Source organism: Ranitomeya imitator, chromosome 5 (genome assembly GCF_032444005.1).
Source record: "Ranitomeya imitator isolate aRanImi1 chromosome 5, aRanImi1.pri, whole genome shotgun sequence".
Classification (NCBI taxonomy): Eukaryota; Metazoa; Chordata; class Amphibia; order Anura; family Dendrobatidae; genus Ranitomeya; species Ranitomeya imitator.
Window position 1 is genome coordinate 694,889,532 of NC_091286.1, and position 18,854 is coordinate 694,908,385.

Below are 18,854 nucleotides of genomic sequence, written 5' to 3' on the forward strand. Positions count from 1 at the left end.
TTTCTGCCTTGGTCTTGGTTTGTGACTCACTGGATCTTATTCGGACCTCTGGTCATTACACTGAGCCGTGTATCTAATCCTATCCTGTGTGATACTGTCTGCTGTGCTGTATCTAATCCTATCCTGTGTGATACTGACTGCTGAGCCGTGTATCTAATCCTCTCCTGTGTGATACTGTCTGCTGAGCCGTGTATCTAATCCTATCCTGTGTGATACTGTCTGCTGTGCTGTATCTAATCCTATCCTGTGTGATACTGACTGCTGAGCCGTGTATCTAATCCTCTCCTGTGTGATACTGTCTGCTGAGCTGTATCTAATCCTACCCTGTGATACTGACTGCTGAGCTGTGTATCTAATCCTGTGTGATACTGTCTGCTGAGCCGTGTATCTAATCCTCTCCTGTGTGATACTGACTGCTGAGCCGTGTATCTAATCCTATCCTGTATGATACTGTCTGCTGACCAGTGTATCTAATCCTCTCCTGTGTGATACTGACTGCTGAGCCGTGTATCTAATCCTATCCTGTATGATACTGTCTGCTGACCAGTGTATCTAATCCTATCCTGTGTGATATTGACTGCTGAGCTGTATCTAATCCTCTCCTGTGTGATACTGTCTGCTGAGCCGTGTATCTAATCCTCTCCTGTGTGATACTGTCTGCTGAGCCATGTATCTAATCCTCTCCTGTGTGATACTGACTGCTGAGCCGTGTATCTAATCCTCTCCTGTGTGATACTGACTGCTGAGCCGTGTATCTAATCCTCTCCTGTGTGATACTGACTGCTGAGCCGTGTATCTAATCCTCTCCTGTGTGATACTGACTGCTGAGCCGTGTATCTAATCCTCTCCTGTGTGATACTGACTGCTGAGCCGTGTATCTAATCCTCTCCTGTGTGATACTGACTGCTGAGCCGTGTATCTAATCCTCTCCTGTGTGATACTGACTGCTGAGCCGTGTATCTAATCCTCTCCTGTGTGATACTGTCTGCTGAGCTGTGTATCTAATCCTCTCCTGTGTGATACTGTCTGCTGAGCTGTGTATCTAATCCTATCCTGTGTGATACTGACTGCTGAGCTGTGTATCTAATCCTCTCCTGTGTGATACTGTCTGCTGAGCCGTGTATCTAATCCTATCCTGCGTGATACTGTCTGCTGAGCCGTATCTAATCCTCTCCTGTCTGATACTGACTGCTGAGTAGTGTATCCGATCCAATTCTGTGTGATACTGACTGGTTGCTGTGGGTGTCTGAGTATCTAAGGTCCATTGGTCCTCATGTAAAGAAACCAGTGCAGACTGGCAGAGGACGTTATGACCGTATCCAAAGCAACCAATCACCTCAGTGCTTTCATTTTCTGTCTACCACTGTATTGATGTCAGCTGGACTGTGATTGGTTGCTGGGTGCCGTCCGCCATATTGTCTGCTACTCTACAGTATTGCTCATTTATTGATAATTTCTAGTTGCATCTGCAAAGATAAAAGCCCCCCTCCACCAACGGTCAGAAATCACCACAATGGAGTCATGACCACCATAACAGGACTGTGCGTGATCCACAGGTAGTAACCAGAGAGATGCGCGGGCCGCAGGACACAGCAGAAGTGGGAGTGGCCTATATAGGGTGTGGGTTATACAAAATGGTGTGGCTACATATATTCCCTATGCTAATATCAGACCGTGGACCACATACCCGCCTCACCCCTCCGAAAGACCGGGAGGGTCAGACTGAAATGTAACACCGCCATTTACATTTTATGCTAAGCCAATTCCCTAACCTCGCCCAGTCCCTCAGTGTTCCCACACAGTAAAAACCCCCCACAGTGCCCCCCACACACAGTATGAAGCCCCAAAACACTCCAAGCACATTATAGTGCCCCCACAACACTATGCAAAGTATTGTGCTCCACAGACAGTATGAAGCCCCAAAACACTCTATGCACAGTATAGTGCTCCCATGAATACAGTATGAAGCCCCCACAACACTTCATGCACAGTATAGTGCCCCACACACAGTATGAAGCCCCCACAGTGTCCCCCTCACACACAGTAGAAAACCCTCATAGTACCCCACCATAATCCCACTCAGTGTGAAATCCCCCCCATACAGTGTGAAGCCCGCACAACACCCCATGCACTGTATAGTGTCCCCCACACACAGTCTGAAGCCCCCATAGTTTTCCCCACACACAGCAGAGGCCAGATAACACTCCACACACAATATGAAGCACCCTACAGTGCCTCCTCACACAGTATAAACACACCTTAGCACCCCCACACAGTATAAAGCCACCACAGAGCCCCACGCACAGTATAAAACACCCACCATACCCCCACACAGTGTGAAATCCCCACTGTCACGATAATGTAAAAATGACTTAGTGTAAGATTAGTTCTAGAAAGTACAATGTCAGACTCACACTGCAGCTTTGAACCCCCCCTCTCTCTCTTCCCCCTCTGCACTCGCTCATACCACAAACAAAGCCCTATGGCAGATACACTGAGCAATTTGATACTAATGTGTGAGCAGGATGTGGCTTTTAAAATGCAGACGACCAATCCCCTCTAGCCACTCGTTCCTCCTCCCTTCTCACTCAGGAATGCCTTTGTTAGATGGACTCAAAAATGTAAGTTCTGAGAAAAGCAGTGCATATCATTACTCAGCCCACTTAGTGATGTCACAACAAGAGGGCATATCTTTACCCCTGCTGAGTTGTGAGTTAGTCTTGGTCCAGGAAGCAAGCTAACACCAGCTCGGCAAAGCTGTTCTATGCATCTGGATGTATTCATCCTCCTAAGCCACAGGCCAGCCAAGATGATACCATGACATAACGACCTGTAAGTTTTCTCTTGTATTTTAATCCACATTTTATTTGTAATTGCATTGTAAACCTGATTTCGTCGTCTTTATAATATCTTTTATACTTTTGTAAACACTGCCTAACTTTTTTTATGGAGTAAAATATATAATTTACTAGCTATACTCTTCCTGCTCTATGAACGAACTGTCTCTTCCTCTGAGGTGAATTACGCTACTGATTTGGGTTGGCTCCAGACCCGTTAACCTTTTGTGGAATCGGAGCTGGTGGCAGCGACTTTGTCCTGTGCGATTGGGCTTCTTTCCAGCGACCGGCGGCGTTGATAATTATTGTTCCCACCTGTGTGGGAGTAGTAATATTGTCCTCGCTGTAGCGTGCCCAATAGCCTGTACATAGCAGGCAGCCTTTCTATCGACTCATTACCCTAGGTGCAGTTGCAGCGCCCCAGAGATCTGGTCGTTGCAGTATGACACTCTGCCACTAAGGGGAGTGATGGTACGTCTGATGGCACTGAAGGAATTCTACTGACCAGGTATCACCAGCACACATTACACTTCACACTCCGGCCACTAGGGGGAGAAAAAGGCTTTATTTATTGGGCCACTCCTCACACTGGTAAAACTAGGGGTTGGATAGGAAGTTAGTCAGAAGCTGACTGGGTTAGATTCAGGCAACATCCCGTGGCAGGGGGTGTTGCAGGAAGAAGACACAGGGGGGTCCCTGTCAGGCGTGGGAGCCTGGCAGGCAGCTAGCGACCAGAATAGAACGTTACAGAACCACGCCTGCACACCCCGCGGCGGTATCCTAAGAAAGAGACAGCGAAGGATATTGTGGAACAGTGAGAAACAAGATCAAGCACAAAGGAGAACCAGTAGGAGTCGTGCCGTAAGACCGAGGCAACATCCTACTGAGGCGCGTAGCCGGTGGCCGGAACACCGAGGGAGTAACTAACTCTACGCTTTACTTCAAACTCCGCAGGACAGTTAATTATAGGTTGGCTGTCTCACCTAAACACCTACGAAGACATAGGGGGCAACTGTGGGAGAGGGGCGTCTCTAGGGTCCCGGAAGAACTCCAGGCCTTCCCGTCATACGGGTGTGTCCTAGCCATAACATACCTGGGGGATGTTGAACTAGAAAGATCTGGAACGAATTAGAAAGAACGAACGAACGAGAACAGAAGTTGTGAGGACTATTCCGAATGCTCAGCAGGGTAGCACTACAACACACAGGCGCTAGTGGTAGGCACTGATTTCCACCTGCAAAGGGAACTCTGGAAGTGCCCATCGGACCGGCCGGTCTCAGATAGCCCTGTTAAGCGTGCTCTGGATTGAGGATCCTGAAGTCTACAGTAAAGAGGTAAAGAGACTGCAACCTTGTGTCCTCGTTATTGCCTGCACCTCACACCATCACCATCCACCTTACTGGGAAGCCCTGGGGACATACTTCACCTGTGGGAAGGTATACCATCCAGCTGCCATTCCATCACCCCAGCGGACCCCACAGCAGCGTCGGTCACCCTGACCGAACACCACAGGTGGCGTCACAAACCCCTGACAGACTGCACCACCTTTATTGGACGCCCCTTAGCAGGGTCGCGGACCGGGTCTAGCCACCGTGACAGCCTCAGAACCGAACCAGAGAGGCCCGGTACCGAGAACCCGTGGCCCTGTGTCTGGGGGCGCTCCACAGTACCTAACCTGACCTGAGGGTAAGGGGGGCGCCAGAGAGCTGCAAGTTCCAAACCGGAAGTGGGATATAGATAAATCCCCTTCAGAAGGATCCAGGGGCAATCAAACAACCCCGGTTCGAGACAAATTGGTGTGAGTAGTGGGGACGATAAATCCTCCCCGGGATCACTAATATATTGTTGGGATCTGTGACATATTGTTGGCAGCAAAATGTGAATCGTGACACCCCCAGTGCTTCCTACATACAGTATGAAACCCCCACAGTGCCCCACACACAGTATAAAACACCAAAAGTACCCACACACAGTATGAAGCCAACAAATCCCCCCCCAACCAACAATATAAGCCTCCCCAAGGAATAAAACTCTCACAGTGCCCACACACAGTATATAGATACAGCCCTCACACACTATAAATCCCCCATAGTACAGTATGGAGGCCCCTCTTCCCTCTCCACATACAGTATAAAACCACCAGAGTGTCCCTCACACATAGTATAAAACACCCAGTGTACCACCACACAGTGTGAAGATATCACAAGGCCCCACACACAGTATAAACCCCCCACAATGCACCCCCACAGTGCCATCCACATGGTATAAAACCACCATATTGCCCCTACACAGTATGAAACAACCACAATGCCCTTACACAGTTTAACACCCCCATAGTACCCCACATAGTATAAAAACCCCTGCAATGCATGCCCTTCAGTGCCACCTACATGCTGTAAAATCACTCACTACAGTGTCCCCTACACAGTATGAAGCCACCACGGGACACCCAGACTGTATGAAGCCCCCACACAGTATGAAGCCACAAGGGGGCCCCGCACACATTATTAACTCCCCATAGTACCCCACATAGTATGAAGCCACCACAGGGAACGACACAGTATAAAAAAAACAACCATACCCCCACACACCGCAAAGTGCTCCCCACATAATGTATGAAGCCCCCACACACAATATAAAACCCCACATAGTATGAAGCCCCACCGTGCCACCAACACATTATAAAACCCCCACAGTATGAAGCCACAAAATTGCCCCCCCTCCCCCATCGACCCACAGCACGAAGCCCCCACAGGGCCCCACACGGAATACAACACTCAGTGCCCATACACAGTATATAGACGCATGAATCCCACACAAGACACTTCAGACAGTATAAAACCCTCAGAGTGCCACTAATACAGTATGAAGTACCCATCGTTCCCTCCCCGACACAGTATAAAACCCCCCAGAGTACCCCCACACAGTATGTAGCCATTGCAAGGCCCCACAAATAGTATAGAATGCACCCCCTTCATGTGGGTGGCCACATGATATAAAACCACCACAATGCCTCTACACAGTATAAAGCCCCCACAGTGCCCCTACACAGTATAAAGCCACCACAGTATGAAGCCCCCACAGTGCCACCCACACATTATAAAGCCACCACAGTGCCCCTACACAGTATAAAGCCCCCACAGTGCCCCTACACAGTATAAAGCCACCACAGTGCCCCCTACACAGTATAAAGCCACCACAGTATGAAGCCCCCACAGTGCCACCCACACATTATAAAGCCACCACAGTGCCCCTACACAGTATAAAGCCACCACAGTGCCCCCTACACAGTATAAAGCCACCACAGTATGAAGCCCCCACAGTGCCACCCACACAGTATAAAGCCCCCACAGTGCCCCTACACAGTATAAAGCCCCCACAGTGCCCCTACACAGTATAAAGCCACCACAGTGCCCCCTACACAGTATAAAGCCACCACAGTATGAAGCCCCCATAGTGCCACCCACAGATTATAAAGCCACCTCAGTGCCCCTACACAGTATAAAGCCACCACAGTGCCCCTACACAGTATAAAGCCACCACAGTGCCCCTACACAGTATAAAGCCACCACAGTGCCCCCTACACAGTATAAAGCCACCACAGTGCCCCCTACACAGTATAAAGCCACCACAGTGCCCCTACACAGTATAAAGCCACCAGTGCCCCTACACAGTATAAAGCCACCACAGTATGAAGCCCCCATAGTGCCACCCACACATTATAAAGCCACCTCAGTGCCCCTACACAGTATAAAGCCACCACAGTGCCCCTACACAGTATAAAGCCACCACAGTTCCCCTACACAGTATAAAGCCACCTCAGTGCCCCTACACAGTGTAAAGCCACCACAGTGCCCCTACACAGTATAAAGCCACCACAGTTCCCCTACACAGTATAATGCCACCACAGTGCCCCTACACAGTATAAAGCCACCACAGTATGAAGCCCCCACAGTGCCACCCACACATTATAAAGCCACCACAGTGTCACCCACACATTATAAAGCCACCACAGTGCCCCTACACAGTATAAAGCCACCACAGTGCCCCTACACAGTATAAAGCCACCACAGTGCCCCCTACACATTATAAAGCCACCACAGTGCCACCCACACATTATAAAGCCACCACAGTGTCACCCACACAGTATAAAGCCACAACAGTATGAAGCCCCCACAGTGGCACCCACACATTATACAGTAAAGCCACCACAGAGCCCCTACACAGTATAAAACCCCCACAGTATGAAGCCACCACAGTGCCACCCACACATTATAAAGCCACCACAGTGCCACCCACACATAAAGCCACCACAGTGCCCTACACAGTATAAACCCCTTACAATGCTCACACACTGTATGAAGCCCCATACACAGTATGATACCCACCCATGATGCCCAATATGCCCCCAAAGTATGATGTCCCATACAAGCATCCCACTTGTTAGTGTGTCCGGCTTTTCTGCTACCTTGCTGGTCTCACTTCAGACAGTATAAAACCCTCAGAGTGCCACTAATACAGTATGAAGTACCCATCGTTCCTTCCCCGACACAGTATAAAAACCGCCAGAGTACCCCCACACAGTATGTAGCCATTGCAAGGCCCCACAAATAGTATAGAATGCACCCCCTTCATGTGGGTGGGCACATGATATAAAACCACCACAATGCCTCTACACAGTATAAAGCCCCCACAGTGCCCCTACACAGTATAAAGCCACCACAGTATGAAGCCCCCACAGTGCCACACACACATTATAAAGCCACCACAGTGCCCCTACACAGTATAAAGCCACCACAGTGCCCCTACACAGTATAAAGCCACCACAGTGCCCCCTACACAGTATAAAGCCACCACAGTATGAAGCCCCTACAGTGCCACCCACACATTATAAAGCCACCACAGTGCCCCTACACAGTATAAAGCCGGAAGGCCTTGGAAGAAGGCTTGAGCGCCGAAACGCGCGTAGGGGGACGGTGGCCTACACAGGGGCTCCAGGCACTTTCAGGTAGCTATTATGTACAATTGACTCTTATTTACATCCTCTTGGTTGTGGATCCAGCGGCGGTTTACAGCCTCGCTGTATTTGGGTAATCCTGTTCCATGGTGTGTGCCAATACTTTGGGCTCTATATAAATATGATCATTTGACACACTTTGGTAGCAAGTGGACTATATTATATTACATACACCTGTTGGTGCCTGCTCTCCCTGTGTTTTTCCACATTTTGGCTCTATCCCTGTCACATCCCCTGTATCTTTTATATATTTATGTGTAATAAAAGTATATATTTTTATCTTCTACTTTGGTGGTGCGTAATTCTTGTTGGAGTTCTCTCCCCAATCTGAAGAGTGGAGCAGAGGTCTGTCCTTACCCTGCGCCATCACTGTAACCTGAGGGCATAGATACAGCTGAAGTCAGGACATACCTCGGAAACAAGGGGACAGCTCCCATATGTGGGAGCCATGTGGCTTGGACCCTCCATACCCCAGGTCTTGTTTTAGCACCAGGTGTCTCGTATCTTATGGACATTCACACTTCACAGCCAAAATTGCCATCTTCTTATAGAAGTCATGTGACCTTACTCCCTCCCTTCTACAAGAGGGTGACGCAAGATGAATGGAATCATATCCACTTTTGCTTCCACAGTAGAACTGCTAGTGGCAGCATGCCCTGTTTACTGCAGGTAAAGCATGTCTACCGATGAAGGAGCTCAGCAAATCAAAAATTAAAATAGTATTGTGGAAGCAGTGGGATCGCGCGTCGGGGCCCTGACTCCCTCTGCACCCTCCAACTTTCTGTAACTATTTTTTTTGTTCTCTTTTGGGTAGTTTTCTTTTTTTTTTGTTATGCTCTGGTTACACCTAATGCTCCAAAATGTCTCAGTCATCACTAATATAATCCTGAGATAATCGCAGGGTGTTGCTTTGAGGTCTATGACTGCAAGGGAGGAAAAAAAAATTGTGAAAAAATTCCATATATATATATATTTTTAATTAAAGGCTAATATATTATAACATTAATATTTACATCTGTCGGCAGATTAATGCCTGGAAAAAACATCCACTTGGAGTGAGAAATCAGCCACCTCCATAGACCCACATGAGAATGAAGCCATGGTACAATCATCACTAACGACCAAGAAAAAAACAAAACACAAACAGTCATTGACCCCTGACCACAATCACAAATTTTTTTTCCAACTCTTAACCCTAAAGAAAAAATATACAAAACCACAGCTCTGTCCAATCTGAAAATATTTTATTTCCAAATTTTGGTAAATTTTTAGACTTTTGCGCGAAGATCCAATGTCTTTGACTAGTCTACTGATAAGATGATGTTTCTCTCATCCGATTTCCTTCATGTCTTTCAGACCAGTGTCAGTATCGAGATCAGGTACCAGACCATGGACGGATCGGTGGGAGCTTGGAACGACGGGGAATTTTTGGACAATTCTCATATGAGAGGTGAAGTGGACGGCAATTTCCATCTAGAGACGGACAGCCTGCTTTCCGGACAGACTAATAACACAGTGGTTTCCCCGGGAAGATCCCACCAAAGCCTGCAATCAGGAGAGAGGGTCTTCAAAAGGTAACGTCCACCACAGTCATATATGGGGTGGAGAATGATCACCGTCCCCTCCGCTGCCATTGAGGAGCAGAAAGATGAGATGTTCTCGGTTCTGTAGGCATCTCAATGGCATTCTCCTGAGTCTTGAGATTGTCCTCTTCCTTCACCATTACTAAACGTCTTGGTCCAAGGTTTAGGAGTGCCCTTAAAGGGATCTACAGGGGGTTACAAATTATTTTTAAAAGCCTCAGATTACATCCCCCAAAGCTTTCCCAGTCTTGGTGGTCTCTACTTCGTGGTCCCGTTTTGATACACGGCCAATCACATGGCTATGGTCATGGGTTGGCTCTGTGGTCATTTCTGATGTGTAGTGATGGGACAGAAAGTTGAAACCAGCGGGGACCAAATAAGCAGCGAAACGGGAGCTTCAGGGAATTAATACAAGTGACTATGGCTTCTTTGGCTCAGATTATATAAAGAAATACCCTGGATATTCCCTTTAACTGTTAGATCGGGTTTGTCAATACACATCTCATCTTCGTCTTCGAGGGATTTGAACACCTTCACAACCAACATTTTTATATATAGATATATATATATTTTTTTTTTTTTTTTTTCGTATGAGATCTATTATTTTTTTTGGTCTACATCTTCCAAGCGAATGTATGTGTCTCTATAGCAACAAAGTATTAAATCCTGTGTACTCCGCTCTTGTAGAGAAACTTTCTCCCACCCGATAATCAAGAGATAAAAGATAAGTGTGACTGCAGGATCAGACTACACAGGGCTGGATTGTAGTCTGTTACCATGGTGACACATAGATTTGCCAAGGAGATGAAGATACAAAACAATAAACTTTTTTATTAATTTATTTTTTTCTTACCTAATCATTTTTTATGAAACTAAAATGAAAAGCTAAGTGGACAAGAGCCAAATATTCTGGGGTCTTTTGTCTTTATAATGTTTGGAGGATTGTCTCTGTCCCTTGTTTGCCGTCCGTCTGGGCAGATCCGGCTTTTCCAGTGATCCGGGACCTCTCGTGAAGGTTTGCTCATGTTAGTCCTGGCGTTACCTGGTCTCACAGCCCACCATGAGTAGAAGACATCTCACACTTGGACTTAGTACAAATGGGCCCCTCAGAGTAACAGAGGAGACCCCCGTGGGCCTGGGATCTGAACCGATGGCTTCGGAGCTGATCACTTAACAGCAGGGTCTATCACTTCTCATTCGGTTTTAAGATGAAATATTAAACCTTGGGTATTTGACTGTGTAAGGCTCGGACTCCTCCAAAACATTTGGTGACCCCTCGAGCGATGGTGAAATCCCACTTTTACCACGACTTGCACAAAATATCAACGTCTCCCATTGAGTAGAAGGTTGTATGGTAACGAGTCCATCGTTTATTACTTCAGTCACTTCCAAAAGTAAAAATATTGTGATTTGTCATCTTTCCCCCAGTTTAATCCTTTTTCCTCTTTTTACCATAAACCTAATAATGTTTTTACCTGGTGTAAAGCCGCCGTTCTCCTGAATCCGGAGATGTTTTTCTTTTCTTCCTGCGCCTCTGCGTTCTCGAGATACTGTCTCATCCTCCCCGCATATAAATCCTGTCTGTTTAGTCAAGTGGGTGTGGTCTTCAACTCTTCTGAGGGTGTTTCTTTGAGGACCACGCCCACTTGGCTTTAAATACCAGAATCACATGCAGAAGAGAGGAGGCCATAACTCGGGAACACAGAGGCACAGGAACAAATGAAAGACCACGCCGGATTCAGCAGAACGGCGGCATTTACCACAGGTAAAGAGGTTATGACAAGTGACAGGTCCTCTTTAAGGAATTGGCCGAATTTTGAATTCAGCTCCGGAGCTTAAGTCATGACTTGGTAAAAAAAAGATCAGTAATGAAAAGGATTTCTAAATTTCCGGACTAATGTTCTTCCTCAGTTTCCTCCCCTCTTTCATCCTTTATTAATCTTGGCCCCCTTCTCATTTTAATATATTCCATCTCTGCCGACCATCGCCGTTTATGAAGGAGCTTTCATTTCTAAATCCTCCCGTCCGCGGGTCCCTCGCTATTGGTTTTATGCGACAGACCAGCAGAGACTCTTGTGTTCTTACAAGAAAGCTTCTTCTGAATGTGAAGGATAATCACCAGCGAGCACAAATCAAAGGACGCCGTCCGTCACACAGAAGATGAAGCGGCCATCAAAGTCCGGTCTCTGTGGCCCTACCAGAGTCCAGGCTGGGGCCGCGGGAGGGGAAGCTGCACATAGCCGTACTGCAGTATGGGCTGGTATCAGGAATATGGAGCTTAAAGGGCTCGTCCACACTTGTCGTCCTGGAGCTCCATGGATCTAGATGGTAAACCGGGGTCTGTACGGACCCCATTATTGTCCCCATATCTCAATGTCAGGCAGACCAGCAGAGACTCTTGTGTTCTTACAAGAAAGCTTCTTCTGAATGTGAAGGATAATCGCCAGCGAGCACAAATCAAAGGACGCCGTCCGTCACACAGAAGATGAAGCGGCCATCAAAGTCCAGTCTCTGTGGCCCTACCAGAGTCCAGGCTGGGGCCGCGGGAGGGGAAGCTGCACATAGCCGTACTGCAGTATGGGCTGGTATCAGGAATATGGAGCTTAAAGGGCTCGTCCACACTTGTCGTCCTGGAGCTCCATGGATCTAGATGGTAAACCGGGGTCTGTACGGACCCCATTATTGTCCCCATATCTCAATGTCAGGCAGACCAGCAGAGACTCTTGTGTTCTTACAAGAAAGCTTCTTCTGAATGTGAAGGATAATCGCCAGCGAGCATAAATCAAAGGACGCCCTCCGTCACACAGAGAAGATGAAGCGGCCATCAAATTCCGGTCTCTGTGGCCCTACCAGAGTCCAGGCTGGGGCCGCGGGAGGGGAAGCTGCACATAGCCGTACTGCAGTATGGGCTGGTATCAGGAATCTGGAGCTTAAAGGGCTCATCCACACTTGTCGTCCTGGAGCCCCATGGATCTAGATGGTAAACCGGGGTCTGTACGGACCCCATTATTGTCCCCATATCTCAATGTCAGGCAGAAGCTACAAAAGCAAATACATATTTTAGGAGTCATGAAAAGAGAATTTGATATTTGTAGTTGAGTTAGTCATAGGCTAGGCCTTCATAGACCCTGTACCTAAACATCCCGGCCTAGGAGGTTTGTTGGTGCCGCCTCGGTCCTAGATCAGACCTACAATGAGGATAAATCTGTACTAGGCTGATCATATGCATGTGGAGGGAAGGCGGATCCATCAACAATAGGGGAAAATAGGAAATGACCATCACTGTAGGAATATAGGAAAGGCTTCTCTCCAGTAAGAGCAGTGCGAGGTGGTGTTGATGACTGCTCGTATTGAGAGTTATAACCCATGACTGTAGATCTATGACGGATTCAGGGTCATTATCACTGGGATCAAGATGGAGATTTCTTTAATCGTGAGATATTTTTGTTGTGATGTTATTCAGGGGATTTCTCTTTCTTTGGATCCGTCATTACTAGAAGAATACAGGGAAGGGTTCTTTACAGTGAGAGCAGTACAATGAGGCGATCCATACTGACCTCATTACTGACGATTCACTACTAACGGGAAAGTGCAGATTTTCTGTTTTTATTCCGCTGGGATTATTAGGGATACAAGGATCAGGGGTTAATGTGGTGAGGGGCGCGCTCCCCTCTGAGAGGTCCCTTCTCCCTTACTCACTGTGTAGCTTCATTCTTATCATAAAGAATAATTAATGGTAATAAAGTGAATGTAGCAGAAGAATAGATGTAGCAGAGCGGAAATAGGTGTTAGTGTAGTAAAGTGGCTGCAGCACAGCTGATGTAGTGTGTACAGCAGTGAGGTAGAGGTAGCAGAGTGGATGTAGCAGTGTGAGTGTAGCAACAGAGGATTTGTAATGATGTGAGAGGAGCAGCAAAGCAAATGTTGCAGAGTAAATGTAGTGAGTGTATAATGATGTAGCAGAACAGATGTAGTGTATGTAGCAGTGAAGCAGATGTAGCAGAGTGGATGTAGTGTGAGTCCATAATGGTGAAGCAGAGTGGATGTAGTAATGTGAGGGCATAGTAACGAAGCAGAGCAGATGTAGCAGAGTGAATGTAGTAGTCTGGGGGCATAGTGATGTAGCAGAGCAGATGTAGCAGAGTGAATGTGGTAGTCTGGGGGCATAGTGATGTAGCAGAGTGAATGTGGTAGTGTGGGGACATAGTGATGTAGCAGAGCAGATGTAGTAGAGTGAATGTAGTAGTGTGGGGGCGTAGTGATGTAGTAGTGTGGGGGCGTAGTGATGTAGCAGAGTGAATGTGGTAGTGTGGGGGCATAGTGATGTAGCAGAGCAGATGTAGCAGAGTGAATGTAGTAATGTGGATGCGTAGTGATGTAGTAGAGTGAATGTAGTAGTATGGGGTCATAGTGATGTAGCAGAGTGAATGTAGTAGTCTGGAGGCATAGTGATGTAGCAGAGCAGATGTAGCAAAGTGAATGTAGTAGTGTGGGGGCATAGTGATGTAGCAGAGTGAATGTAGTAGTGTGGCGGCATAGTGATGTAGCAGAGTGAATGCAGTAGTGTGGCGGCATAGTGATGTAGCAGAGTGAATGTAGTTGTGTGGGAGCATAGTGATGTAGCAGAGCAGATGTAGCAGAGTGAATGTAGTAGTGTGGTGGCATAGTGATGTAGCAGAGCAGATGTAGCAGAGTGATGTAGCAGAGTGAATGTAGTAGTGTGGAGGCATAGTGATGTAGCAGAGCAGATGTAGCAGAGTGAATGTAGTAGTGTGGCGGCATAGTGATGTAGCAGAGTGGATGTAGTAGTGTGGCGGCATAGTGATGTAGCAGAGCAGATGTAGCAGAGTGAATGTAGTAATGTGGGGGCATAGTGATGTAGCAGAGCAGATGTAGCAGAGTGAATGTAGTAGTGTGGCAGCATAGTGATGTAGCAGAGCAGATGTAGCAGAGTGAATGTAGTAGTGTGGGGGCATAGTGATGTAGCAGAGCAGATGTAGCAGAGTGATGTAGCAGAGTGAATGTAGTAGTCTGGAGGCATAGTGATGTAGCAGAGCAGATGTAGCAGAGTGAATGTAGTAGTGTGGCGGCATAGTGATGTAGCAGAGTGAATGTAGTAGTGTGGCGGCATAGTGATGTAGCAGAGCAGATGTAGCAGAGTGAATGTAGTAATGTGGGGGCATAGTGATGTAGCAGAGCAGATGTAGCAGAGTGAATGTAGTAGTGTGGCAGCATAGTGATGTAGCAGAGCAGATGTAGCAGAGTGAATGTAGTAGTGTGGGGGCATAGTGATGTAGCAGAGTGAATGTAGTAGTGTGGCGGCATAGTGATGTAGCAGAGCAGATGTAGCAGAGTGAATGTAGTAATGTGGGGGCATAGTGATGTAGCAGAGCAGATGTAGCAGAGTGAATGTAGTAGTGTGGGGGCATAGTGATGTAGCAGAGTGAATGTAGTAGTCTGGAGGCATAGTGATGTAGCAGAGCAGATGTAGCAGAGTGAATGTAGTAGTGTGGGGGCATAGTGATGTAGCAGAGTGAATGTAGTAGTGTGGCGGCATAGTGATGTAGCAGAGTGAATGCAGTAGTGTGGCGGCATAGTGATGTAGCAGAGTGAATGTAGTAGTGTGGGGGCATAGTGATGTAGCAGAGTGAATGTAGTAGTGTGGAGGCATAGTGATGTAGCAGAGCAGATGTAGCAGAGTGAATGTAGTAGTGTGGGGGCATAGTGATGTAGCAGAGTGAATGTAGTAGTCTGGAGGCATAGTGATGTAGCAGAGCAGATATAGCAGAGTGAATGTAGTAGTGTGGGGGCATAGTGATGTAGCAGAGTGAATGTAGTAGTGTGGCGGCATAGTGATGTAGCAGAGTGAATGCAGTAGTGTGGCGGCATAGTGATGTAGCAGAGTGAATGTAGTAGTGTGGGAGTATAGTGATGTAGCAGAGCAGATGTAGCAGAGTGAATGTAGTAGTGTGGTGGCATAGTGATGTAGCAGAGCAGATGTAGCAGAGTGATGTAGCAGAGTGAATTTAGTAGTGTGGAGGCATAGTGATGTAGCAGAGTGAATGTAGTAGTGTGGCGGCATAGTGATGTAGCAGAGTGAATGTAGTAGTGTGGCGGCATAGTGATGTAGCAGAGCAGATGTAGCAGAGTGAATGTAGTAATGTGGGGGCATAGTGATGTAGCAGAGCAGATGTAGCAGAGTGAATGTAGTAGTGTGGCAGCATAGTGATGTAGCAGAGCAGATGTAGCAGAGTGAATGTAGTAGTGTGGGGGCATAGTGATGTAGCAGAGTGAATGTAGTAGTGTGGGGGCATAGTGATGTAGCAGAGTGAATGTAGTAGTGTGGGGGCATAGTGATATAGCAGAGCAGATGTAGCAGAGTGATGTAGCAGAGTGAATGTAGTAGTCTGGAGGCATAGTGATGTAGCAGAGCAGATGTAGCAGAGTGAATGTAGTAGTGTGGCGGCATAGTGATGTAGCAGAGTGAATGTAGTAGTGTGGCAGCATAGTGATGTAGCAGAGCAGATGTAGCAGAGTGAATGTAGTAATGTGGGGGCATAGTGATGTAGCAGAGCAGATGTAGCAGAGTGAATGTAGTAGTGTGGCAGCATAGTGATGTAGCAGAGCAGATGTAGCAGAGTGAATGTAGTAGTGTGGGGGCATAGTGGTGTAGCAGAGTGAATGTAGTAGTGTGGGGGCATAGTGATGTAGCAGAGCAGATGTAGCAGAGTGAATGTAGTAGTGTGGTGGCATAGTGATGTAGCAGAGCAGATGTAGCAGAGTGATGTAGCAGAGTGAATTTAGTAGTGTGGAGGCATAGTGATGTAGCAGAGTGAATGTAGTAGTGTGGCGGCATAGTGATGTAGCAGAGTGAATGTAGTAGTGTGGCGGCATAGTGATGTAGCAGAGCAGATGTAGCAGAGTGAATGTAGTAATGTGGGGGCATAGTGATGTAGCAGAGCAGATGTAGCAGAGTGAATGTAGTAGTGTGGCAGCATAGTGATGTAGCAGAGCAGATGTAGCAGAGTGAATGTAGTAGTGTGGGGGCATAGTGATGTAGCAGAGTGAATGTAGTAGTGTGGGGGCATAGTGATGTAGCAGAGTGAATGTAGTAGTGTGGGGGCATAGTGATATAGCAGAGCAGATGTAGCAGAGTGAATGTAGTAGTCTGGAGGCATAGTGATGTAGCAGAGCAGATGTAGCAGAGTGAATGTAGTAGTGTGGCGGCATAGTGATGTAGCAGAGTGAATGTAGTAGTGTGGCGGCATAGTGATGTAGCAGAGCAGATGTAGCAGAGTGAATGTAGTAATGTGGGGGCATAGTGATGTAGCAGAGCAGATGTAGCAGAGTGAATGTAGTAGTGTGGCAGCATAGTGATGTAGCAGAGCAGATGTAGCAGAGTGAATGTAGTAGTGTGGGGGCATAGTGATGTAGCAGAGTGAATGTAGTAGTGTGGGGGCATAGTGATGTAGCAGAGCAGATGTAGCAGAGTGAATGTAGTAGTGTGGTGGTATAGTGATGTAGCAGAGCAGATGTAGCAGAGTGAATATAGTAGTGTGGCGGCATAGTGATGTAGCAGAGCAGATGTAGCAGAGTGAATGTAGTAATGTGGGGGCATAGTGATGTAGCAGAGTGAATATAGTAGTGTGGCGGCATAGTGATGTAGCAGAGCAGATGTAGCAGAGTGAATGTAGTAATGTGGGGGCATAGTGATGTAGCAGAGCAGATGTAGCAGAGTGAATGTAGTAGTGTGGGGGCATAGTGATGTAGCAGAGTGAATGTAGTAGTGTGGCGGCATAGTGATGTAGCAGAGCAGATGTAGCAGAGTGAATGTAGTAGTGTGGGGGCATAGTGATGTAGCAGAGTGAATGTAGTTGTGTGGCGGCATAGTGATGTAGCAGAGCAGATGTAGCAGAGTGAATGTAGTAGTGTGGCGGCATAGTGATGTAGCAGAGCAGGTATAGCAGAGTGAATGTAGTAGTGTGGCGGCATAGTGATGTAGCAGAGCAGATGTAGCAGAGTGAATGTAGTAGTGTGGCGGCATAGTGATGTAGCAGAGCAGATGTAGCAGAGTGAATGTAGTAGTGTGGCGGCATAGTGATGTAGCAGAGCAGATGTAGCAGAGTGAATGTAGTAGTGTGGCGGCATAGTAATGTAGCAGAGCAGATGTAGCAGAGTGAATGTAGTAGTGTGGGGGGCATAGTGATGTAGCAGAGCAGGTATAGCAGAGTGAATGTAGTAGTGTGGGGGCATAGTGATGTAGCAGAGCAGATGTAGCAGAGTGAATGTAGTAGTGTGGGGGCATAGTGATGTAGCAGAGTAGGTATAGCAGAGTGAATGTAGTAGTGTGGGGGCATAATGATGAAGCAGAGTGAATGTAGTAGTGAGGGCGTAGTGATGTAGCAGAGCAGATGCTGCAGTCAGGTTGTCACCCTTGACAATCTGTCAGTATGATTCCATATTATAGGAGCAGCTCCTGGCTATTAGCGCCCCCTTGTGTATAGGAGGGCTGAGTGCAGTGTATTCTAAACAGCAAGAGAACAAGAAGAGGATTCAGAGATCCTCCAAAAATTAGAAAAAACAGCAAAACGAGGCAGACATGCTTACCTGCCCAGGCCTCTAAACAAATGCACTATCAGGATGCAGTGGACCCATGTGGTTAAGATGGAGACTACACAGGTGCAGCATAACCGATGAGGCAGCCACTCTCAACCTACCAAACTAATGGAGGGGGTGGCTGCTTGGCACATTGCTGCACATAAAATTTTTATATATATATTTTTTTGTGTGTGTGTTTTTTGCACTTTTTTTCGGGGTGCAGTTGGGCCCATTTTCGTCTTGTAAACTGTGGTGTCTGTTCACATGGGGTGCATTTGTTTAGCGCTGGGCAGGCCCGCCTGATCTAATAGAAGGGTGGCACTACTAGGCCTGCCTGGATGCTGTGCATCTCCATTGTGTGAACAGCGCCACATGCAAGTCTTTTATGTGCAGCAATGTGCCAAGCAGCCACCCCCTCCATTAGTTTGGTAGGTTGAGAGTGGCTGCCTCATCGGTTATGCTGCACCTGTGTAGTCTCCATCTTAACCACATGGGTCCACTGCATCCTGATAGTGCATTTGTTTAGAGGCCTAGGCAGGTAAGCATGTCTGCCTCGTTTTGCTGCTGAGTGCAGTGTATGGCAGCACTTCGGGTGGTCCCAGTGCATTCTCTCCGCTCCCCAGAGGGCGCAGTATAATGTTATATGTGGGAGTAATGAGGAGCGACATCTCCGCGCCGTCTCTCGTCTGGTAATTATCCTCCCCTCCGCCGCACTCGTCATTGATTACAGCTTGCTACAGGCGACGTTCAGATCGATGGCTGGCAGCATTGATCCCCGATAACCATCGAGTCTCACAGCGCACTGGAAACCAGAAACAA

At 47.4% G+C, this 18,854-nt stretch overlaps 1 protein-coding gene across 22 annotated transcripts in view; it reads left to right on the forward strand.

The window, feature by feature from the left end:
* The window catches only part of OTOF (otoferlin), a 342,337-nt gene that overhangs the window by 126,658 nt on the left and 196,825 nt on the right, over nucleotides 1–18,854 (forward strand). For all 22 annotated transcript variants that reach the window (XM_069728471.1, XM_069728475.1, XM_069728478.1 and 19 more), the window contains one exon: nucleotides 9,211–9,428. In XM_069728471.1, the coding sequence (XP_069584572.1) occupies nucleotides 9,211–9,428 (218 nt within the window). The remainder of the gene's footprint in view (nucleotides 1–9,210; nucleotides 9,429–18,854) is intronic.